This window comes from Bacillus rossius, assembly GCF_032445375.1.
Source record: "Bacillus rossius redtenbacheri isolate Brsri chromosome 9 unlocalized genomic scaffold, Brsri_v3 Brsri_v3_scf9_2, whole genome shotgun sequence".
Lineage (NCBI taxonomy): Eukaryota > Metazoa > Arthropoda > Insecta > Phasmatodea > Bacillidae > Bacillus > Bacillus rossius.
Genome location: NW_026962013.1, coordinates 8,600,754 through 8,626,667, shown reverse-complemented (window position 1 = coordinate 8,626,667; position 25,914 = coordinate 8,600,754). Strand labels below are relative to the sequence as shown.

Here is a 25,914-nt window from a genome sequence, read left to right as displayed (position 1 = left end):
GTTTTGTGGTATGATGTGGTCTGTGGTGTGTGGACTGATGCTTGGTATGGTGTGTGGTTTTTGCTGTGGTGTTGGATGTGGTGTGTAATGTGGTGGAGTTTTGGTTTGTGTGTTTCGTGTTACGTGTGTGTGTTTTGTGTGTTTTTGTTTAATTGTTCTATGTTTTACTGTGTTTTATGTATTATGTGTTGGTGTTTTAGTGTTGTGTAATGCGTTTTATGTTTATGCTGTTATGTTTTTTTATGTTTTTATGTGTTTGTGTTTGTTTTATGTGTTTGTGTTTTATGTGTTATTTGTTTTATGTGTTTGTGTTTTATTTGTTTTGTGTTGTATTTTTATGTTGTGTGAGTTTTATGTGTTTTGTGTGTTTGTGTTTTTATTTTTGTGTAATGTGTTTTGTGTTGTCTGTTGTGTCGTGTGTTGTGTGTAGTGAATTTGGTGTGTGGTGTGTTGAGTGTTTAAGGTGTGATGTTGTGTGTAGTGTGTGGACTGATGTGTTAAGTGTGTGGTGTTTGCTGTGGTGTTTGATGTGGTGTGTGTGTTTTGGTTTGTGTGTTTTGCGTTACATGTGTGTGTTTTGTGTTTGTTTGCTGGTGTGTGTGTTGCATTTTATGTGTTTTTTAATGTGCTGTGTGTTTTTATGTGCTGTGTGTTTTATGTTTTTTATGTGTTATGTGTTTTATGTGTTGTTTGTTTAAGTGTTTTTTTGTTTAACTGTTCTGTGATTTGTGTTGAATGTGCTTTATGTTTAGTGTTGTGTAATGCGTTTTGTGTTTTGTGTGTTTGGTTTTTTATGTGTTTAGTTTTATGTGTTTGTGATTTATGTGTTTGTGTTTAATGTTTATATGTTTTATGTGTTAAAATTTTTTATGTGTTTTGTGTTGTATGTGTTTTGTGTAGTAATTGTTTTGTGTTGTAATTGTTTTGTGTTGTAATTGTTTTGTGTTGTAATTGTTTTGTGTTGTATGTGTTTTATGTTGTATGTGTTTTGTGTGTTGGTGGTTTTAGTGTTGTGTAATGTGTTTTGTGTTTTCTGTTGTGTAGTGTGGTGGGTTATATGTAGTGAATTTGGTGTGTGGTGTGGTGTGGTGAGTGTTTTGTGTTGGGATGTGGTTTGTGGACTGATGCTTGGTATGGTGTGTGGTGTTTGCTGTGCTGTTGGATGTGGTGTGTGATGTGGCGTGTGTTTGGTGTTATGTGTTTCGTGTTGTGTGTTTAGTGGTGTATGTTTTACATTTTAGTGTTTTGTGTGTTGTGTGTTTTAGGTGTTGTGTGTTATTTGTGTTGTGTGTTTTAGGTGTTGTTGTAATGTGCGTTTTGTGTGTGTTGTGGTGAATGGAATGTGGTATGATGTGTGTTGTGTGGTGTGAATTTGTAGTGTGCGGAGTGTGGTGTGATATTGTGTTGTGAGGTGTGTATTTTGTGGTGTGTATTTTGTTTTCGTGTATATTGTTTTTGCATTTTATATGTTTTGTGTTGTGTGTTTTATGTGTTTGGTGTTTTTTGTGTTTCGTGATTTGTTTTATGTATAATGAGTTTTCTGTTGTGGTTTTGAGTTTTGTGTTGTGTGTGTTTTTTGTTGTTTTGTGTGTGTTTTTTGTTCTGTTGTGTGTGGTTTGTGGTGTGTATTTTGTGATGTGTTTTGCATTTTGTGTTTTATGTATTGTGTGTTTTATGTGTTGTGTGTTTTGTGTTGTGTGTTTTATGGGTTGTGTTTCTATTTGTGTTTTTATGTATTGTGTGTATTATGTATTGTGTGTATTATGTGTTGTGTGTATTATGTGGTGTGTGTATTATGTGCTGTATGTAGTATGTGTTTTATGTTTAATGTGTTTTATGTTTAATGTGTTTTATATTTAATATGTTTTATGTGTTTTTGTATTATATGTGTTTGTATTATATGTGTTTTATGTGTTTTGTTATTTATGTGTGTTGTTGTATGTGTTTTGTGTTGTGTGGTGTGTTTAGTGTTGTGTTTTTGTGGTGTTTTTTTCTGAAGCGTTTTGTATTTTAGATTTGTGTTATGTGTTTTAAGTGTTGTTTGTTTTATGTGTTGTGTGTTTTATGAGTTGCATGTTTTATGTGTTGTTTTTTTATGTGTTGTGTGTTGGTTTTTTAGTGTTATGTTGATATGAGTATTGTTTTGTCTGATGTGTAGTGTGTGGGGTGTATGTAGTGAATTTGGTGTGGGGTGTGGTGAGTGTTCGGTTTTATGATGTGGTGTAAGGACTGATGTATAATGTGATGTGTGGTCTTTGCTGTGGTGTTGGATGTGGTGTGTGTTTGTTTTGTGTATTGTGGCGTGTGTTTGGCGTTTTGTGTTGTTTGTTTTGTGTTATGTGTTTTGTGAATTGTGTTTGTATGTTTTGTGTGTTATTTGTGTTGTGTTTTATGTGTGTTTTGTGTGTTTTTTGTTTAATTGTTCTGTTTTTTATGTTATACTGTGTTTTATGTATTATGTGTTGGTGTTTATAGTGTTGTGTATTGTGTTTATTGTCTTTTGTTTTTATTGTCTTTAATGTTTTTTGTGTGTTATGTGTTTGTGTTTAATGTATTATATGTTTTATGTGTTTGTGATTTATGTGTTTTGTGTTGTATTTGGTTTGTGTTGTATGTTTTTTATGTTGTATGTGTTTATTTGTATGTGTTTTATGTGTTTTTGTTTTTATTATTGTGTGTTGTGTTTCACGTTGTCGTTGTGTAGTGTGGTGGGGAGTGTGGTGAATTTGGTGTGTGGTGTGGTGAGTGTTTTGTGGTGTAATGTGGTGTGTAGTGTGTGAACTGATGTGTTGAGTGTGTGGTGTTTGCTGTGGTGTTGAATGTGGTGTTTGATGTGGTGTGTGTTTTGGTTTGTGGGTTTTGTGTTATTTTTGTATGTTTTGTGTTTGTTTTCTAGTGTGTGTTTTGAATTTTATGTGTTTTATGTTGTTTGTGTGTTGGTGTTTTTAGTGTTGTAATGTGTTGTGTGTTATGTGTGTTGTGTGTTGTGTGTTTTGTGTTTTGTGTGTTTTGTGTGTTGTGTGTTGTGTGTTTTGTGTGTTGTGTGTTTTGTGTGTTTTAAGTTTTGTGTTTTTTAATTATTGTGTGTTTTATGTGTTGTGTGTTTAATGTGTTGTGTTGATTTATGTTGTGTTATTTATGTTGTGTTATTTATGTGTTTGGTGTATTATGTGTTGTGTGTTTTATGTGTTTTTGTTTAATTGTTCTGTGTTTAGTGTTTTATGTTATATGTGTTGGTGTTTTTATTGTTGTGTGATGCGTTTTTTGTGTTTTATGTGTTTGTATTTTTAATTTTGTGTAATGTGTTTTTTATGTTTGTGTTTATTGATTTTGTGTTTTATGTGTTTGTGTTTTATGTGTTTGTGATTTATGTGTTTGTGATTTATGTGTTTTGTGATTTATGGTTTTTTGTGATTTGTTTTTTGTGTTGTATGTGTTTTGTTTTGTATGTTTTATGTGTTGTATATGTTTTGTGTTGTATGTGCTTTGTGTTGTATGTGCTTTGTGTTGTACATGTTTTGTGTTGTATGTGATTTGTGTTGTATGTGATTTGTGTTGTATGTGTTTTATGTTGTATGTGTTTTGTGTGTTGGTGTATTTAATGTTGTGTAATGCATTTTGTGTTGTCTTTTGCGTAGTGTGGTGGGGAGTATTTAGTGAAGTTGGTGTGTGGTGCTCTGAGTGTTTTGTGGTATGATGTGGTCTGTGGTGTGTGGACTGATGCTTGGTATGGTGTGTGGTTTTTGCTGTGGTGTTGGATGTGGTGTGTAATGTGGTGGAGTTTTGGTTTGTGTGTTTTGTGTTACGTGTGTGTGTTTTGTGTGTTTTTTGTTTAATTGTTCTATGTTTTACTGTGTTTTATGTATTATGTGTTCGTGTTTTTAGTGTTGTGTAATGCGTTTTATGTTTATGCTGTTTTGTTATTTTTGTGTTTTTATGTGTTTGTGTTTGTTTTATGTGTTTGTGTTTTATGTGTAATTTGTTTTATGTGTTTGTGTTTTGTGTTGTATGTGTTTGTGATTTATATACTTTGTGTTGTATGTGTTTTGTGTTGTATTTTTATATTGTGTGTGTTTTATGTGTTTTGTGTGTTTGTGTTTTTATTTTTGTGTAAAGTGTTTTGTGTTGTCTGTTGTGTCGTGTGGTGTATGTAGTGAATTTGGTGTGTGGTGTGTTGAGTGTTTAAGGTGTGATGTTGTGTGTAGTGTGTGGACTGATGTGTTAAGTGTGTGGTGTTTGCTGTGGTGTTTGATATGGTGTGTGTTTTGGTTTGTGGGTTTTGTGTTATTTTTGTGTGTTTTGTGTTTGTTTTCTGATGTGTGTTTTGCATTTTATGTGTTTCATGTGTTGTGAGTTTTGTGTTGTGTGTTTTATGTGTTTTGTATTGTATGTGTTTTGTTTTGTATGTTTTTAGTGTTGTATGTGTTTAGTGTTGTATGTGTTTTATGTGTTCGTGTTTTAGTTTAGTGTAATGATGTTTTGTGTTTTATTGGTTAGTGTTGTTATGTGTTTGTGTTCTATATTTTGTGTTTTATGTTGTATATGTTTTTCTATGTGTTTTATGTTGTTTGTGTGTTGGTGTTTTTAGTGTTGTAATGTGTTGTGTGTTATGTGTGCTGTGTGTTATGTGTGTTGTGTGTTTTATGTGTGTGTGTGTTGTGTGTTGTGTGTTTTGTGTGTTGTGTGTTTTGTGTGTTGTGTGTTTTTGTGCTGTGTTTTTATGTGGTATATGTGTTGTGTGTTTTAAGTGTTGTGTGTTTTAAGTTTTGTATGTTTTAAGTGTTGTGTGTTTTATGTGTTGTGTGTTTAATATATTGTGTTGATATATGTTGTGTTATTTATGTGTTTGGTGTATTATGTGTTGTGTGTTTTATGTGTTTTTGTTTAATTGTTCTGTGTTTTGTGTGTTTTATGTAATATGTGTTGGTGTTTTTATTGTTGTGTGATGCGTTTTTTTTATGTGTTTGTGTTTTTAATTTTGTGTAATGTGTTTTTTATGTTTGTGTTTAATGTTTTTGTGTTTTATGTGTTTGTGTTTTATGTGTTTGTGATTTATGTGTTTTGTGATTTATGTTTTTTTGTGATTTGTTTTTTGTGTTGTATGTGTTTTGTTTTGTATGTTTTAATTTGTTGTATATGTTTTGTGTTGTATGTGCTTTGTGTTGTATGTGCTTTGTGTTGTACATGTTTTGTGTTGTACATGTTTTGAGTTGTACATGTTTTGAGTTGTATGTGATTTGTGTTGTATGTGATTTGTGTTTTATGTGTTATGTGTTGTATGTGTTATGTGGTTATGTGTTGTATGTGTTTTATGTTGTATGTGTTTTATGTTGTATGTGTTTTATGTTGTATGTGTTTTATGTTGTATGTGTTTTGTGTGTTGGTGTATTTAATGTTGTGTAATGCATTTTGTGTTGTCTTTTGCGTAGTGTGGTGGGGAGTATTTAGTGAATTTGGTGTGTGGTGCTCTGAGTGTTTTGTGGTATGATGTGGTCTGTGGTGTGTGGACTGATGCTTGGTATGGTGTGTGGTGTTTGCTGTGGTGTTTGATGTGGTGTGTGTGTTTTGGTTTGTGTGTTTTGCATTACATGTGTGTGTTTTGTGTTTGTTTTCTGGTGTGTGTTTTGCATTTTATGTGTTTTATGTGCTGTGTGTTTTTTTATGTGCTGTGTGTTTTTTATATGCTGTGTGTTTTATGTTTTTTATGTGTTATGTGTTTTATGTGTTGTGTGTTTAAGTGTTTTTTGTTTAACTGTTCTGTGATTTGTGTTGTATGTGCTTTATGTTTTAGTGTTGTGTAATGCGTTTTGTGTTTTGTGTGTTTGGTTTGTTATGTGTTTAGTTTTATGTGTTTGTGTTTTATGTTTATATGTTTTATGTGTTAAATTTTTTTATGTGATTTGTGTTGTATATGTTTTGTGTTGTATGTGTATTGTGTTGTAATTGTTTTGTGTTGTAATTGTTTTGTGTTGTAATTGTTTTGTGTTGTATGTGTTTTATGTTGTATGTGTTTTGTGTGTTGGTGGTTTTAGTGTTGTGTAATGTGTTTTGTGTTTTCTGTTGTGTAGTGTGGTGGGGTATATGTAGTGAATTTGGTGTGTGGTGTGGTGTGGTGTGGTGAGTGTTTTGTGTTGGGATGTGTTTTGTGGACTGATGCTTGGTATGGTGTGTGGTGTTTGCTGTGCTGTTGGATGTGGTGTGTGATGTGACGTGTGTTTGGTGTTATGTGTTTAGTGGTGTGTGTTTTACATTTTAGTGTTTTGTGTGTTGTGTGTTATATGTGTTGTGTGTTATATGTGTTGTGTGTTATTTGTGTTGTGTGTTATTTGTGTTGTGTGTTTTAGGTGTTGTTGTGATGTGCATATTGTGTGTGTTGTGGTGAATGAAATGTGTTGTGATGTGTGTTGTGAGGTGTGAGGTGTGTATTTTGTGGTGTGTATTTTGTTTTCGTGTATATTGTTTTTGCATTTTATATGTTTTGTGTTGTGTGTTTTATGTGTTTGGTGTTTTTTGTGTTTCGTGATTTGTTTTATGTATAATGAGTTTTCTGTTGTGGTTTTGAGTTTTGTGTTGTGTGTGTTTTTTGTTGTTTTGTGTGTGTTTTCTGTTCTGTTATGTGTGGTTTGTGGTGTGTGTTTTTGTGATGTGTTTTGCATTTTGTGTTTTATGTGTTGTGTGTTTTATGTGTTGTGTGTTTCGATTTGTGTTTTTATGTATTGTGAGTATTATGTATTGTGTGTATTATGTGTTGTGTGTATTATGTGTTGTGTGTATTATCTGATGTATGTAGTATGTGTTTTATGTTTTTTTATGTTTTATGGGTTTTATGTTTAATGTGTTTTATGTTTAATGTGTTTGTTTTATATGTGTTTGTTTTATATGTGTTTGTTTTATATGTTTGTTTTATATGTGTTTGTATTATATGTGTTTGTATTATATGTGTTTGTATTATATGTGTTTTATGTGTTTTGTTATTTATGTGTGTTGTTGTATGTGTTTTGTGTTGTGTGGTGTGTTTAGTGTTGTGTTTTTGTGGTGTGTTTTTTTCTGAAGTGTTTTGCATTTTGGATTTGTGTTATTTTATTTAAGTGTTGTTTGTTTTATGTGTTGTGTTTTTATGTGTTGTGTGTTGGTGTTTTAGTGTTATGTTGATATGAGTATTGTTTTGTCTGATGTGTAGTGTGTGGGGTTTATGTAGTAAATTTGGTGTGGGGTGTGGTGAGTGTTTGGTGTTGTGATGTGGTGTGGGGACTGATGTATAATGTGATGTGTGGTCTTTGCTGTGGTGTTGGATGTGGTGTGTGTTTGTTTTGTGTATTGTGGCGTGTGTTTGGCGTTTTGTGTTTGTTTTGTGTTATGTGTTTTGTGAATTGTGTTTGTATGTTTTGTGTGTTATTTGTGTTGTGTTTTATGTGTGTTTTTTGTTTAATTGTTCTGTTTTTTACGTTATACTGTGTTTTATGTATTATGTGTTGGTGTTTCTAGTGTTGTGTATTGTGTTTATTGTCTTTTGTTTTAATTGTATTTAATGTTTTTTGTGTGTTATGTGTTTGTGTTTAATGTATTATATGTTTTTATGTGTTTGTGATTTATGTGTTTTGTGTTGTATTTGGTTTGTGTTGTATGTTTTTTATGTTGTATGTGTTTATTTGTATGTGTTTTATGTGTTTTGTGTGTTTTTGTTTTTATTATTGTGTGTTGTGTTTCACGTTGTCGTTGTGTAGTGTGGTGGGGAGTGTGGTGAATTTGGTGTGTGGTGAATTTGGTGTGTGGTGTGGTGAGTGTTTTGTGGTGTAATGTGGTGTGTAGTGTGTGAACTGATGTTATGAGTGTGTGGTGTTGGATGTGGTGTTGGATGTGGTGTGTGTTTTGGTTTGTGGGTTTTGTGTTATTTTTGTGTGTTTTGTGTTTGTTTTCTGGTGTGTTTTGCATTTTATGTGTTTTATGTGTTGTGTGTTTTATGTGTTTTGTTTTTATGTGTTGTGTATTTAAGTGTTTTTTTGTTTATTTGTTCTGTGATTTGTGTTGTATGTGCTTTATGTTTTAGTGTTTTTAGTGTTGTGTAATGCGTTTTGTTTTGTGTGTTTTGTTTTTTATGTGTTTTTTTTATGTGTTTATGTTTTGTGTGTTTGTGATTTATGTGCTTGCGTTTTATGTTTTATATGTTTTTATGTGTAAAATGTTTAATGTGATTTGTGTTGTATATGTTTTGTGTTGGTGCTTTTAGTGTTATGTTGATTTGCATTTTGTGTTGTCTGTTGTGTAGTTTGTTGGGGTGTTTGTAGTGAATTTGGTGTGTGGTGTGGTGAGTGTTTTGTGGTGTGTGGACTGATGTGTGATGTGGTGTGTGGTTTTTGATGTGTTGTGTGTTTTAAGTGTTTTGTGTTTTTTGTGGTTTATGTTTTGGTGTTTTAGTGTTGTGAAATGTGTTTTGTGTTGTCTGTTGTGTAGTGTGGTGGGGTGTATGTAGTGAGTTTTGGTGTGTTGTGTGGTGAATGTTATGTGGTGTGTGGACTTATGTGTTTTGTGGTGTGTGGTGTGAGGAGTGATGTGTGATGTAGTGTTAGATGTGGTGTGTGTATTGTGGTGTGTGTTTTGTGTTTCGTGTTGTGTGTTTTGCATTTTATGTGTTTTGTGTTGTGTGTTGTGTGATTTATAGGTTTGTGTTTAATGTGTTGTGTGATTTATGTGTTTTGTAATTTATGTGTTGTGTGATTTATGTGTTGTGTGTTTTATGTGTTGTGTTTTTGGTGTTTTTTGTGTCAAGTGTTTGGTGTGTGTTGTGTGTTTTGTTTTGTGTTTTTGGTGTTTTGTGGTTTATGTTTTTGTTATGCGTTTTGTGTTTTGTGTGTGTCGTTTTGTGTGTCTGTGTGTATGTTTTGCGGTGAATGGAATGTGGTGTTTGTTGTGTGGAGTGTGATTTGGTGTGTGTTGTGTGGAGTGTGTTGTGTGTAGTGGTGTGTTGATTGGGGTGTGTTGAGTGGGGTGTGTTGAGTTGATTGTGTTGTGTGGAATGTGGTGTTATGTGGTGTGTGTTTTGTGGTGAATGGAATGTGGTGTTTGTTAAGTTGTGGATGGTGTGTTTTGTGTGTGTTTATTGTGTTGTGTGTAGTGTGTTTTTTGTGTAGTTTGTATTGTGTTTTGTTTTTTAGGTGTTTTTTGTTGTAGTGTGTTTTTTGTTGTAGTTTAATTGTTTGTTGTGTTTTTTGTGATATTTGTTTTGTTTCATATTGTTTTTGTTTTGTGTTTTTGTTTAATGCATTTTGTGTGTTGTGGTTTTGTGTGTTATGTGTGTTTTGTGTTTTTTGTATTTTGTGATGTGTGTTTTGTGTTAAGTGTGTCATGTGTGTTTTTTATGTTGTGTGGTTTGTGTTGTGTGTTGTGTAGTATATGTTGTGAGTAGTGAGTTGTGATGTGTCCTGTGGTGTGCTTTTGGTGTTTTTTGTGTGTGTTCGGTTTTTGTTTATGTTTTATGTTATGTGTTTTTGTGTTGTGTGTGTTATGTTTTTTGAATGTGATGTGTGTTTTGTTGGTTTTTGAAATTTTTTTTTGTGTGTGTTATGCTTTGTGTCATGTGTTTTTTATATGGTTTCTGTTGTGTGTTGTGTAGTATGTGTTGTATGGTGTGGTGTGTGTAGTGAATTTTGGTGTGTGATGTGGTGTGTTTTGTGGTTTGTGCTTGTGTGTTTTGTGTTATATGTTTTTTTGTTTTGAGTTGTGCGTGTTATGTATTTTGCATTGAAATTTGTTTCTTGTTTAGAGTTTTTGTGTTATGTGTGTTTTTTGTGTTGTGTTGATTGTGTTTTGTGTTTAAGGTGTTGTGTGTTTTGCTGTTTGTTTTGTGGTGTCTGTTTTGTGTTGTGTTTTGTGGTGTCTGTTTTGTTATGATTGTGTTTTGTGTTGTGGTGTGTGTGTGTTTTGCATGTTGTGGTGTGTGTATTTTATGTATTGTTTTGTCTGTGTTTGTTTTATATTTTTTGTTTTTTTGTGTATTGTGATATGTGTTTTATGTATTTTGAGTTATGGGTTTTGTGTTTTCTGTGTGTTTTAGGTTATTTGTGTTGTACGTTTTAGTTGTTTGTTTGGTTGTGTGTTGTGTGTTTTAGTTGTTGTTTGTGATGTGTGTTTTGTGTTGTGTTTGGTGTGTGTGTTTGACGCTCCTTTGATGTTCGAAGGCGTTCGTAACAACTGCCAAAACTCATCCCATAATTAATGGGATGTGGAATACCCGTTAAGTTAAGTCTACCTACTGATCTAATACAAAATGTATTTGTGACTGGTATATCCATACGAACATAAAAAAAATATTTACTAAGGACTACTGAACTTATTTCAAAGTGCTTAAATTTTTTTACTGGATTTTTTTATTATAACTACGTAACTATCATTTTTGTGCAAATGCATAGAATGGTTTTGATGTAATACGTTTAACCGTTTAAAATGTATTATATTAATGCCATTAATAAGTTCAACAGTTTACAAAAGAAAAGCTCGAGACTTCTTGAAAATCAGTAATTTTCGTCAAAAAATTTGGGAAAAATTTTAAAATTAATAAAAATAAATTAATAATATTTAATAAAAGAACAACATCTTGTATGGCATCGCCGTTGCACTTTTCGTTCCGACCGACATCTTAAAAATCCAAAATTTAGTTTTTGTAAAATTTTTAAAATAATTAATCAATAACATTTTAATACAAATCATTCCGTCATTTTGATAACTGTTTTCCATATTGAAAATCCGAAAATAATATCCGATTTTAACAGAAAAAATTTAAAATTAATAAAAATGTTTACATAATTTAATTTAAAAAAAAGAACCTGTACCACGGAGTTGTTGGTTTAACACCAGGAAAATGCAATCGATAAAACAGGCAAACAGATCCTTCCTCCACGGAAGCCACTGGCAGAATAACCTCCCACCACTTATAACAAGTTGGATATATTGCCAGCTAGTATAATTACACGTCTGTCATCTTGGATTCTGACGTCACGTCTGCCATATTTTTTGTCTGCTGGAGGCAGCCATATTGAATTATGACATCAGAGTCACCATATTATTTTCATGGTTTTTGAATCTACTAGATCTGAGGGTTAAAAATTAAGAGTGATCTTTAACCATAGACCTATAGAGTTACAGTTTGAAATTTTTAAGTTTTCCTGATTTCGTCTAGTCTACAGCCTCCGATAAGCCTCTGACGTCATCTAGGATTATGACGTTATCGTTGCAATTTCTGTTACTGCCGCCATTTTGAAAATCCTCAAAGGTAGTAAGTTATGTAATATTATAAAAAAATATATATTACCATGGCAAACAAAGCTAAGCATAAATGACGTAAATAATTAATTACTTACTGTACTTTTAACACTTTTCGATATTCTACCTCAAAATTAGTGAACCGTTGCACGTTAGTTTTTATAGTAATAAATTAAATAACTAATGGAAGTAAGATTATGTTAAACTGATAAATAATCACGTATAAAATTATGATTTAATATCATGTTTTAACATTTGCATTTTTCCATATTAGACCGCGTAAAGGGTGAAAAAGACTGTAATTATTTTGTTTTGTTAAAGACATATCTCTGAAGCTAATCGAGCAGGCTATAGGTTATGTAGTTTGATTACCAACATCCATAATATAACCTTTTTTTTTACTATGTGCTGAAGCTATACTTTTTAAAAGGTGAAATGTTGTGTATATAGCTTTAACATTAAAAAATAATATCTTCTCTATAATCAACCTTAATGTATGATACTGGAAAAGACAGATATTCATACTTTCAACTATATTCTATTATTTAACGTTCTCCGAAAAATCCACCCTTTTTTAACAGGTGATAATACTATTTAAAAATATTAAAATTTATGTAATCCTTTAAATCAGTATTGGAAAGATAAATTCGAATCAATATAAATATATGTTTACTATATTTATTTTGTAATTCACATTTGCTGTAAAAAAAAGTAGCTAGGTTAGTTTTTGTACGGTTAATGGATATTGCCATGTTTACTTGATTCTGAATTTTACATTGGCATTCGCGTGAGCGTATAGGAGAGGGGTAAAATTTTTGGAAATTTTATTTAAGTAATTTTAAAGAAACTAAGAATAAACTAATACATACATATCTGTATCTCTTTAGTTCAAATATATATTCGGTTCTATCAAATATCGTTGAATAATGGGAGGAATTGGCAATAACGCGTAATTATTTGATTTTTCGAAGCATATTAGTTGAAAGTGTTTGTGCAAGCGATGGCATAAACATAGTTAAAATTAAAAAGGTGATTATTAAACAAAATGAACCTCACCTGATCTATTCTAAAAATTAAAAATCCCTTGTGTATCCACTTAAAAAAATTTTCATTCTGAAACGGTGTCGTTATGAAATAAATATTTATATACCTGAAAAATTCATTATGTCTATTTCATTATTAAAATTGTTTGGAATTAATCAAAAACTTTTCATCAAATGATAATATTTTACCAAACTCTGAAATAACGCGAGCGAAACCGCTGGTTTTAAGCTAGCATTTAATAAACCTCAAGACAAACATTTGTTTTGAAATAAGATTATTTCCTTTGTTTTGAATTTTAAAAACTATTAGTAATATGAATACAGTAAAAGATCTCGTTAAAACTTTATATCGCGTGTGGGTGTCTTGTTCTTGCAGTAATATCATGTTTGTTTCTTTCCGCAAACAAGGCACTAGTTTTTTAAACCACCATACGTGTATCAGTTACAATCCATTTATTTACTTTACTGCCATATACGAGCCTACGCCTACATGAGTTAAAAATGCAGTTAGTGATAATTGATCACCCGCATAGCGTCATTAATTATTATCGGTTTCTTTTATAGAATATTGTATAAAATAACCAACAGGATTTCGCCCCTCGCCGAGATTGTGCAGAGCCGTCGTCATGTTCGGGACGAAGTTGTGCTTGATGCTTCTCTGCTGCGCCGCGATGGTGGTCTACGAGGTCGAAGGCACCGGAAACCCGTGTAAGTAGATCTACGGCTGGCTGGAGGCGGGGTTCTACGGCACACGTGTCTACGGGATTAACTTGGGACGTCTTCAATTGGCACTCAGCTGCTTAAGGCTCTGTCGCACTCTCAAATATTTGTCTCAAACTATATTTGACAATAGAGATGCAGCGGTAGTGTTTGAAGGAAAATGGCTTCGAAATTTTCGCCATTAATACTATTTTGACAGATAACTTTCAAGTGTGTTTTTAATATTGCGCACTATCATAGTTTATTTTTAATCTGATCTAATTGAATCTTTACATATTTAATCCCATTTTTATACTGAATAATTCATCACAGTGGAGGATGGAATTTTTGAACTTGTTATGCTATTTGTGATTTTTTATTTTTAAACATAGATAAATTTAACAAAAAAAATCGTTACATATAAATTTAAAAAATCAGTGTTTTTTTAAATTATAAAAAACATATTTTATTTTACACATTAAATTATTTCGCATATTATTTTCAACATTCATACTTTTATTTTTGTAACCTCTTTAATCGCTCATATTTTTTTAGCCATTTTAAAGATTCGTTGTAAATGAAAAAATGTCGTTTCCATTTTTGCTAGGCATAATTTTGATTGGGCGATTGCATTCAACATCCAACATATTTTATAACTCGTCCTATATGGAAAATATGTGATGGGACATCCAAACAAGGTTGTGGTAGTGTAGTTTTCGGTGACGTCATAGAACTCCAACTTTATTTTACACAACATATTGGAAGGTGTTTTAAAACAAACGTTTGATAGTTTGACAGGGCCTTTATACATCACACACACTCATTAATTCTAAACTAACTGAAAATTAATGAATTGTATAATCAAATTCAGGTCTTGGAAGAGTAATATGTCTTATCTCTAGGACAGAAAATAAATGACTGAGGAATGAGAAAACACAACACCTTTAATTCTAACATGGAGGTGATTAAAACCGTGAAATGTTTGGGCCTCACCTTTGACTGAGGGTCATGGCGAGTGAGTAATACATGATTGGATTGTTTTTAATTAGTACAATTGATATATGCACATTGATGTCCTAACTTAGCGTGCACAAAGTAGACCATTTTTGAACTGAACCCACAAAATGCTTTGTTGTGCAAACAGTTATCTGTGGTGATTTCAAGTTACTGGTGCTCGTTATGTTCTGTTACTTAAACTTAGACACGATAGCAAACACGCGTGATCTGTCGTTCCTTTAGTTACACTTAGGAACAAGCGCACTTACGCGTGATCCTTCGTTCCGTTAATTACACTTATGCACGATGGCACACAAGCGTGATCTGTCATTCCAATAGTTACACTTAGGCACCAGCGTACCCACGATTGGTCTGTCGTTCCGTAACTTTGCGTGCTACGAAACAGAAAGGAATGTCTACCGTACGGCTAGTACGGCATTTGTTTAGGAAATAGAAGCCGCACGTGCATCAAAATACTTCACTTTGTGTTGTACCTGCACTATTGATTCCGTATATGTTTACAAACAGCATTTAAGTATAGTTTGAGGGCGGATGAGTGATTAGGTTTTACCAATTTTGTTTCTATACCGTATTTTAGGTAAAGTGTAAATTGCTAAAATGTGTGATTTCGAAATTATTTTACCCATGAAACAAGCTAAAATACATGAATGATTAAATATTTAAATATTACTTTTAGCATTAAAATTATGGCTATACTGCAATCTAAACAGTGCATTATAAAAATTTTTATTTGATTACATCATCAAACCCCAACTTATGAATTTGTTATTAATATTTCAATGATAATTAAAATATATATTTTTAACTGTACCATGGGACTTGAATCACACTATTATCTTAATTTCCCCGCTATATATTGTGATGGTCTTCGCTTTAGTTTTATATTTGCTCTGTGCTCGACTAGAAGAAAATTGAGTGCTTCGAACAGAGTCTTGCGCTTAGAGGCGATACCGAACTACAAACACCAGCGGGTGTCGCACTTAGCACCCCGCCTCGCTGACGAAAACACAACTTAGACTAGGCGTGTACGTTTTATGTATTCGTGTACTTGTTGATGGTTCAGCTGGGGTTCGAACCCGGCTCCTGAAGAGTGGAAGGCCAGCGCTTCTGTGTTCGCAGCTGTGTGTACGTAATGCTTGCAGACTGCAACCTGCCCATGGAGGTCGGACCGTGCAGTGACTTCACGCCGAGGTACTACTACAACACCGACACGCAGCGCTGCGAGGAGTTCATGTTCGGCGGCTGCGAGGGGAACTACAACAACTTCGAGCTCTTGTTCGAGTGCCAGGCCCAGTGCGAGGGCAACTAGAACAACAGAACCACGCTACACACTTGGAGAAACCTGCGACTCAAACAAAATTCGTGGCCCCGGATACTACCCGCTTATTGGCCAACGTGGGAACTGTCTAACCAGATTCTTGGCGCATGCACGTTGTTGAGGTTATGAAACACAGTAACGTACGGTTTAAATGCCCCAACTGTATGATATTTTCCGGATTAATGCCTAAAAAACAAGTTTTAGATATAAAAATGCAAGTTAACAGATTATTTGACTTTGTGTTAACGAACTCCACACCAACACATCACTTGCTTCATCATCGGGGTGAGTTGTTAACACTTGCTGACTGGCCTTTGAAAGTGAAAATAAACACTTAAAAGTGTGTATTATTAATTTGAAATAAATTATTCATAATAGAAAAAGTATTCAATTAGATTTTTTTATAAATCATACCTGTAAAGTTTTACCATTCGCAACAAAAAAAAGATATGCTTTTTGAATGATTCTTGCAAAAGGGAAGATTGACTTAAATTGTGTGTTTGTTTTGTTTAGGACATACACCTTTTATGCTAACACCGTATATATTAGTAAAACCTCATTAATGCACGGTGTTACCTTCAATGGAGTATGTTCAGAAAAAAAGATTTTAAACAAAAAAATATATATATTTTATACGAAATGTTTGATAATCAGTCCTGGTCCAGCCAACTTCACCAAAACATAAATTGACATTTGATTTACTTAGCAAAAGCTTGAGAGTCCGTTTTATTAAAAAATTATGAACAAAATCACTTATAATAATTGTTCACGCCTGCGGTACATGACAGTTCTGCTGGCGCGGCTCAGCCAGAGATGGAGCTAGGCGCAGATGATACGTGTTTCTGTGGATCATGAGTGAAGCCATGAGCTACGAGCGAAGATGTGAGTGAGCTACATAAGGTCTCGTTGCACTGCTCAGCCCATAAGCTCATGAGAATAAAAAAAAATTAATTAACCAAACTGTCTTTTTACCCACGCAACCCTGCAACAGAGCCGCCAGAAAAATAGTACATTCAACATTACTCACCATGGTTTTTTTTTTCTTCATTTTAATGGAATTATAACTTATCTGGGAACATAGCTATGAATGTTCTTCGTAAAGGCCAATGATTTTTTTTTGTTCTGTGCAGAAAATGTAGCTAATTCAGTTATATGCTGCTTATCTGCTACTTGCAAAACGTCAGGCAGATGTTCGTAAATTTAAAAAAAAAAAAAAACATTATTCCTACTGCATTGAAGTCACTCCATATTTTCTTTATTTAGGTTTCCAAAGCTTGGCAACACACCTAAAATATATTATGTGATCTCATTCTCAATAATAAATATATATATATATATATATATATATATATATATATATATAATTTTTTTTGTTCAATGTGGAATCGGGTAAGCCGAGCCTCAAGGCTATCTCAGATCGTAGGAACAAGACGGGAACTTTTCACTCCAGCGGTAGTTAAGGAAGCAAACCAAAACTTCGACAAAAAATGAAAAAGACTTGGTTAAAGTAAAAGATTTTAAACGGCAAGTGTATATAACTGTCTCTTATTCGATAATATCATATACACAATATGTTAACGTATATGTTTCTCAAATTTTATTAATTTATATTTCTCGTTATACCTGGAAAATAAGTGTACATACACACACACAAACGCGTGCACAGGGAAACGGAACCCACGTTTAGCAATTTCTTATTTTTACTGCGTTCATGGTAAGGAAATAACACAACGATCCTATCCATCCGCCAACCTATGTTCGAGGTCGGGAATTCAGGCACCGTTGCTCACCTACTCCCTTCGTCCAATGGGGTTGGTGCCTGGCGGTTGGGGGTGGGGGGAGTCTGGTCACGCCAACTCCCCTGTCCGCACCCAATAACTATTACTCACCCCCTCCGATAACACCCCTGCGTGATATCAACAATCCGCGCAAACCGCTATTACGTGTGTCACGTCGAATGGTGAATCACTGGTAGTAACACTGTCGCCAGTCACAAATATGATTGTTGGCTGTCGAGTGAGACACAGTCTGCTGGTCACAATTTCGGCCCTACGCCCCGAAATAGTCATGGAACTAAAAACCAACTCGAGGAAAAAAAAACAGTTTTTCATTCCCCACCTAATTTTTAAAGTCCATTCAAAAGTATTATTTTACATTTTAAGTGTTGCTTTACTGCATGTAACATTTTTGATAGCTAAGTTTTTTTAAAAAATATATTTTCAAGACGTTCCGCAAGCGTTAAAACAGCCTCCTTATTTAACTATGGGGTGCTCTATGGGAGGAGAGGATTTTAAGTTGGCTGCGTATTCATAAGGTTTAACATCTTTGAATCAAGTTTTGCTCCTACACATGAAATAGCAGCCATTGTATGAATCCAACGTGGGCTCTGGTTACAACCAGAAAAATACGAGAAAATTTCGATACATATATTTAAAAAAAAAACCTCGCCAGGTAAAATATGTTTATTTGGCTACCTGTGAAAGTTAGTTCCTAGTTTGCCAAACAAACATATAAATAAACCGGACAAGTATGAGTTGAATTCGTTAAACAAGGGTTCCATATACCGTTCACAAGAGTATACTTTCAACGTAGAAACTATTTTAAATAGATCTAAGTGTTGTTTGAATTTAGAATTTCTCGTATAACAAACGTGTACTTTTCAACAATATCCTAAATGCGCATTTGAAAGATGTTTCGATCAACATTTTACATGCCATAAACTAATCTAAAAAAAAAAACCTTCTTAAAATAAAATAGGATTTTCAGTGTTGGGTTCAAGCTGCATCTTAATAATCCACGGGATTAAAATATTGTGAACGTTATTAAAACTACTTCTAAAGAGTAATGTGAATAAGATATGTTATCAACAAGGCAAGCAAAAAATGTATTTTTTTTCATAAAGTTCGATTAATTTTAAGATAAAATATATTTTATGCAAAATAAATAAGTATATGTATTTAGGTAAATTTCAGGCTTTTTGTGGTCATTGGCTATCGAGCTGAGCCGCTATCAAAGTGGTCAATCGCACCGACGTTTCGCTCTGCATCACCGCAGGCATCATCAGGGCTGAGAAATCAAACTGAGTTGATGTGAGTTGATTTCTCAACACTTACGATGGCTGTCTGAGATGCATAGCGAAACGTCAGTGGCGATCGACTACTTCGATAGCGGCTATACTTTGAAAGCCAAAATATCTATAAAAAAAAATTTCACTCTTTATTTTTCAAGGGGGGGGGGGGGGAAAGTAAAACATAGGCTTTTATTCACTGACATTAGTTCTTCACACTAGATGTTAAACAAAAAAGTGTTATGATTTGCAAGTAATTTACAAAGAAATACCTATATAACCTGGTGAACTACACAGGGGCAGAAATTGAGATCAGCGTCTAACTGTCCCAGGAATAATTTGTTTTGCATCAGTGTACTTATCGTGTAAAAATTTCAAGTTAGATTATATAAAAATTCAGCGCAACTACCAATTCCTTGACTGCGCGTGTTATGTGACGGGCGCCCACGTAAGCTCACTAGCGACTTGGAAATAAGGATCGCCGCTGAGCTGCCATCCCGAAGACGGCGAATGCAAAGGTCGATCGAAACGTCTGCGAAATCTTCGCCTTTGTAGCGGCTGCAATCCTCGGAGGCCAGGCGACTTCGGAGACCCCGTGATCCTTTAATGAATTAGATGTGTAGTTGTTTAATTTTAAGTGAAAACTTCCTTTGGCGCACCGCACGCAGGCAGTAAGTTAGGCTGATCCGTCACGCTCTGAGGTGAAAGGCTGGATCGGGTGAACTCGGGACCGCCGAGTGTGCCCGAGCGAGAGAGATACAGTCAGCTGCTCTTCGCTGTTGTGTCGCTGTGTTTAGTATATTCAATTAATACGTAAAAATTGTCATTATTTTTTTTTATATTTCAAGGATAAAACTTAATTAATTCTATTTTTAAGGTTATAAGTGTTTTATTTTATTTTCCAAAAAAAAATATTTAACGTTGTTGTGTGGTATATATTGCGAGCATTGGCTATTTTTTTTTTAGTAGGTGAGGTTATGTTTTTCTTTTGTTTATTAAAATAAGTAGTGAATTTCTTCAAATATCAGGTTATTGATTTATGAGAGGTAATGTTGATTATTTGTGGATTTAAGTTCTTTTTGAAGTGAAAACTTCTTTAGCCGCGTAGGGGCAAAACTAATGGGTTCACATTTAAAAACAAATTTTGAAGTTTTCACTTCTGTTGGCAGTCCCCATGACTGGCTATTTTTTTTTTTTTCTTTCTGTCGGCTCATCTTGTGCCCGACTGGATCCGCCTCTGGAACGGCACACCAGGACACAGTTGTGCACCGTGGCGTGGCTGCATCTCCGTGTGATATTTCGTAACGAAATGCCTAGTTTGTAAGTCATTTATCTGTTTTCTGTCTTAGTTTCTTAGTTTTTTAGGTACTGACTGGCGGTGGAGTGAGTGGTCAGTGCAACCACTCACCACCAGGGGCGTCCCTGGTCACTAAATCCAGTACTGGACAATTAGCAAAACGGACCACGAGTCCAAGTGCCCAACCCCCGCATGGTAGACTCTTTGCTACTCTGTCCAACACTTCATCCAGACCATCCTCTGTCTCCTTTTAAATTCCTACACGTAATGCATGCCAATTTGCATCCCGCATGAATGTGCCCAGGGTTTTCCCTGTGTCTATGCAGGTTTTACCTGGGCCCAACCTATCTCTAGTTATAGTCTAGATTTAAGAGTGAGGGGAGTTAGTCATGGCGCCAATCGCTGCCATGGCTGGCCAATCCCCTTCCTAGCACATGATGCATGCGACCCTCTCCCTGCATGGCTAATCCCAGCATGACTAGGCGTATAGGCTTCGGCCTGAGACGCACCTAGGTCCCTCCCTAACCCGGACCCCTCCAAAATACACTTAGTTTTAGTTAGGTTAGGATAAAAAATAATAATAATCGCATCTCCGTGTGGCCACAGCGTGCCCCGGGGGATTGCGGAGGGGGGGGGGGGAGGTGTCTTGGCAGCAGGGACCACAACACAGCCCCCGGGGCGCGCGCCCGGCCGGGCTGACCTTGGACACAGAGCCCCGCCGAGCCCCTCCCCAAGAGATCTTCCAGAACCTTCCACGCCCGCAACGAGGAGGGAGGCGCGCACAGAGGAAACCGAAACCACGTTTCGCGCGACACATTTGACGCTAACTGTCTGTTGGGCCCGTAAACTACAAGCAGAAACAACTCGGGCTGGAGGTTTCTAACCTAACTTAAAGCCATGAGTGTGCGGGAGGGGTCTGGGTTAGGGAGATACTCTAAGTGAGTCTCAGGCCGAAGCCTATACGCTCTAATCATGCAGGAGAGGTAGCATGCATCATGTGCTAGGAGGGGATTGGCCAGCCATGACTGTGATTGGCGCCATGACTAACTCCCTTCACTGAATATCCTAGACCAAAACTCAATAAGTTGGTCCCAGGTAAAACCTGCAGAGACACAGGGATTTTTTTTATGTTTCTAATGTTACGACTAAAAGCTTAGAAAAAAAAAATTTAAACTGCGCGAATAACACTTGATGATGTTTCGTTAGAAAAAAAAATAATGTTCTATATAAATGAGTAGGAGATGCCAAATTTATGGTATTTTACACCGCACTGGTTTGTTTGCTAGATGATAGGATAGATTATGCGTTAATTCTCGTAATAAATTGGGGGGTGGGGGGGTGGCGCGAAAGACTGCCATATCGGAAATCTACCATAATGACAGTATTCCGCCTGGCCTCTTCGAAAAAGGCGGAAAAGTACCAAAACGGAAATCTGCGATAAGTTCAAAGGTCGAGGCGGAATTCTACCATATTTCCTTATACACTCCATGGAATGAGTACAGCTGTAGTGTATAGAATACGTCACTAGGTAGCACTGTTAACCCTCTAGCTGTTTCTTAGGTTTATTAAAAGGCTAAAGATATCGCTTCTGACGGTTACTTTATGTAGTTCCAGTCATAAATCAACTCAACAGATCGCGCACTAATAGAAAGAAATGTTTCCAAAAATGGGTTATAGGAAGCAGCACTGTATACTTATAGCCGCGATCTGTAAAAATAAAAATATGGTACTTTTCCTCCTGTTTTTCCGGGGGAAGTGGGGCGTCGGAAGACTGCCATACTGGAAGACTACCATAATCGAAGAATTCCGTCTGAGGGCGACGGAAAACTACCATAAGTTAAAACGCGACCATACAGTTCTAATACCGAACGACATGAGTAAATTATGTCTATTATCTTAAAAAGAATTTGAATAAATAAGCAGCATACAAAGTCTTCTGATTCTAGTTAATGTTTTAACTCCAGGTCACTAGTTGAAATGAAATGCAATCTAGTGACCGAAAATCACAATTGTCTGACAACCAACGGTTAAGTAAGTAAAATAATGCATTATATATATATATATGGTTTTTTCCGTTTAAACGTATATAATTCTAATATACTCTACTATATTCCCCATGTAATTTATCACCGTAATTTAAAATAATTCAACTTATGAAGTAATAACTGAAATATTAATTACATCTCCATTTAATAGTAATTACTAGATTCTTAATTAAATTTAAAAACATCCGTTTATTATTTTCTAAAGTTTATTAAACATAATTTTTTAAAATTTGATTTGTTAAGTTATTGATAATCTATACATTTAATGAAATTTTATTTATGATTATAATGATAATTTAAATTTTTAAACTAGTTCTTTAAATTAAATTTTATTACAATACTTACCCACTTTAATTTCCTATCCATTTCATTTAATACTGATCCACAGCGAAGCGTGGACGGGTTTAGCTAGTTTAATTCATTTGTTTAAAATGCCACGACAGCTATCACCATCAGGTGTATGGTCATCTATACTACTGAGGTGGTAATTCAATTGAGTTTATTTTAAGTAATGTCTATCAAAAGAACAATAAAATATCTTTTTTACGTTACTACATCATTAATAATACCCACATTATGTTTCTGATGGACTGTTGGGGTTCACTTTTTGTAGGCAGACTGCACATAATTTAGAAATACTGTAATGAGCTGGTTAAGTGAAAACATTTCAGAATATTAATTTATGAAAGCCTTGAAATCATTTTTATGTATGTTTACCAGGGGAATAGTCTATTTCCAATATCATTTTTCTTCTTATTCTGAAATGATTGCCTGTCCATAAAGAGATTAATATACGGCAAAACACAACGCCACAGTAGAGCGACAATGTCAAATGAATTAGCCATTACCTACAGTAAGGAACCATCCTACCAATTTTCTATAAAAAAAATCTGTGGAACTGTATCGAGACTCACGGCTGTTGGTTTTCCACGTGAAACTTCTATGTTAGCGAGTTGCTTTTAGTGTAATGATTTAAAATAAAAACAATAAAAACAGACACTAAATGGTAGCTTACGACGAAAATTCTGTTTAACATTGCCCTGTGATATAATAAATGAGATAAAAATTAATGTTTTTTGGTGAACGTACAATCTGTATTGCCCAGTGTTGTCAGTTCTCTATTCATAATCGCACGAATCACCGCGCTATCACACCTGAGTCGTGAGCTACACTGAACAGAAATTTTTTCCGAACCTAAATTAAAACTAAGTGTATTTGGGAGGTCTAGTGTAAGGAATAATTAAGCGCGTCTCAGGCTGAAGCGTATATAGTTAGAAAAATGTTAAAGCAAGATGATACACACCTTTTCGTCAGACTTTTTCTGGTACCCATATGTTTCGCTGTGATTTTTTAGACGTTTCACGTCAAAATGATATCACAATTACCAGTCGGGATTTGAACCTATTTTCTCTGGAATACGAATATAGTGTCTTACGACTCGGTCCATAAACTTCGATAGTGTATCTTTTCTCATCATCAGATTGCCTTCTAGTGATTACTTATGCTACAGGCGTGAGTGTACGATTATTGCATAACAGTACAAATACGTAGTTTTAGACTATAGTACTCCATGTAGGCTATCATCACATGTCTTGAAAAATTATTGACATGCAATATTATAAGTACAACTATAAAATATTATGGTCTCCTAAATTTTAATTCACGTCTTTTGAGTATATCCTGTACTAGTGCGTGTAACTACATGTGATTTTGTTTACACATTTACCATGGGTGTAGACAGTATTTGTGGAAGGGGAGGGCAGAAGCCAGTCCCTCGTCCGGAAACTCTTTTACAAAGATAATGCTTCAAAATACATTTTTAGGTTAGTTGATTTGTACATTTACATGAAAATAACTATATACTACAAAATAGTGTTACCATTTATTCTTCGTGTTGCCCCAGTACCTCCAATATTTAGTTATTTGCAAACAGTTGTTTGAATAGCTTTCCAGCATTAAGCACGGTAAAACAAAAGAAAGCCAAAATTAATATTAAAAAAATTACTTTTCTGTGGCTTTAAAACCAAATAAATAAAATGTTTATACAATAACTTCATGCTTCTAAGCACACGCATATTTTAACTAAACACACACTTTTAATATCTAACATTTATTTTAAAAGCAAGCTCTTACATATTTTTTTACTAGTCTAAATTTCTATATAATTATTGTACAGCGGGACTGTAAGTTTGTTTGCTGGAAATGAACTAAAAAATTGCCAGACTAGTTATACAAATTATATTTCACTGTTATGAAATTACATAATTCGTGCTGAACGAACAACATAAGAACACTTAAATTTGTTCGTTACCGAGGTTAGATGTTACTGCACGTAATGCACGTGTTATTGACACAAGAAACTACTGTAAACTCGTGGAACATCATGTCAGTGTTAAGAAGGCTTAAAGTATCCGCTCTACCACTCTGGTTCTGGGGTAGAGCGCCTGCCTTGTGACTTGTAGGACCCGGGTTCGCGCCCCGGCTCCTCCAAGGCGGATTGCCCAGACAAAATGGTGGCATTTTCTCTGGTAGGAATACAATCCCTTGTAACAAGTCAGGCTACCAAAGAAACGGTGGGTGGAACAGAAAAAAACCTTCCAGGTGGCTTCCAAATGGGGAGCCCGTTTCTTTTCCTGGGCTCCCCATGCGGTGGCCATTCCGGGGGTTTCTCCGGGGGAACGGAGTTTTGCAAAAATATTTTTTGTAGTTTTGTAGCGTTTTAGTTTTTAGTAACATTAGCATTATCATTCCAACATGTTATAAATAAAGCTCAAACAAACATTTAAAACATAAAAAAATTTGCTTTTGTGTTTAATTGAGTGTGCATCAGTCAGTTAGTGGTAGTGTGTTCAACCATTTATCGGTATATATTTCCTTGAAGATTTATTGACGGTTAAATTCTGGTCAGAAACCTTTGTTTGTAGTATTTTAGCAGTTTTATACGAAAACATATTTATAGGTACATTAATTTTATTTCTAAAAATATTTCTGTAAAACCACATAGTTTTCAATCAGGAATATCGTCTTTAGCACACGCTTTTTTATATATATATATTTGTGTGTGTGTACCAGTATAAATCCAGATGTAAATAAAATATTCTATTGATTTCAACATTGCATATTTTCACAGTCACGCTAAGTTTTTTTTTCTTCAGGAAATCTTCCACTCGCTAAAGCTAAAGCTTGTGCGTGAGTGATACCAGTCTCTTTATTCTGCGTGCGGTCTTTTAACTACATTAATTATAAAATAAAATATAGTAAAAATAGTATAAAAATTACTTAGTTTGTATTAGCGATCACATTATAATTAATAAAACATAAAAAGTTTTAGCTTTATATAATTTTACTGAATTTTTACAAATAGTGGATAACGTGTAGCGTTGGTGGCAAAATTTGCAACACATAATGAAAGGTCGAGAAAAAAAAAAGAGACGTGTCTATGCGAGGAAGTTAAATGTTAAATATCTCTTTGAAGCGTCACCACGCCGATTCGTACAAGGATCGAACGGCAGTGTCGCCAACGAAAAGAAGTTCGTTTCAAATATCCGAAGGATGGAGTTTGCACGGGTGCATGCGACATTTGGGAAAACATCGCGCGCTTTGATATTTGCCCGCGGAAACGTAAAAAAAAAAAAAAAAAAAAAAAAAAAAAACCACCTTCCATGTCGGCGAGGAATGAACCTCCCCCCCCCCCCCCCCCGCCCCCTTGCAAACTCGACGGGTCGTAAGGAATTTTGGGTTGGGAGGAGAGGAGAAGTGGCCCAAAGGTTTTAACCGAATCAAGTCATCTCCGGATAGGATCCATACGTTGGCCTATATGCACGCAATACGCAGAAAATCTTCAAAATACAAAGAAAGTTTTCCATAAAAAAATAGATTTGATGATGTACGTATATCAACCCCGTTTCACGGTCGCGATGTTGCGAGCTCAAGTGGGTGTCCCTCAGCAAGGGGCTGTTTAATTTCAGACCCCCCCCCTCCCCCCCCCCCTTTTCAAAGGGGTTCAACGCCCAAGGGTTGCAGCATCCAAAAAAACGCAGCACGGAAGACCATTGAGATTTTGAACTACAGCTTAAATAAATAAATTACAATTTTCATTATTTCTTAATCTAAGCGGGCTGGCTGGCAGCCCGGCGGGAAACGACTAAAGTCGCCCCCGAAACAACCAGCGC

The 25,914-nt window shown here is 34.8% G+C and overlaps 1 protein-coding gene across 2 annotated transcripts in view; it reads left to right on the top strand.

Moving 5' to 3' along the window:
• LOC134542873 (trypsin inhibitor-like) overlaps window positions 1-16,293 on the top strand; it is a 32,052-nt gene extending 15,759 nt beyond the window's left edge. The window contains exons 2-3 of one of the 2 annotated variants that reach the window (XM_063387452.1): window positions 12,888-13,007; window positions 15,158-16,293. In XM_063387452.1, the coding sequence (XP_063243522.1) occupies window positions 12,926-13,007; window positions 15,158-15,324 (249 nt within the window). In that variant the 5' untranslated portion in view covers window positions 12,888-12,925 and the 3' untranslated portion in view covers window positions 15,325-16,293. Of the gene's footprint in view, window positions 1-12,863; window positions 13,008-15,157 lie in introns of both variants that reach the window. The other variant, XM_063387453.1, reaches the window with a different exon arrangement.
• The last annotated feature ends 9,621 nt before the right edge of the window (window positions 16,294-25,914 follow it).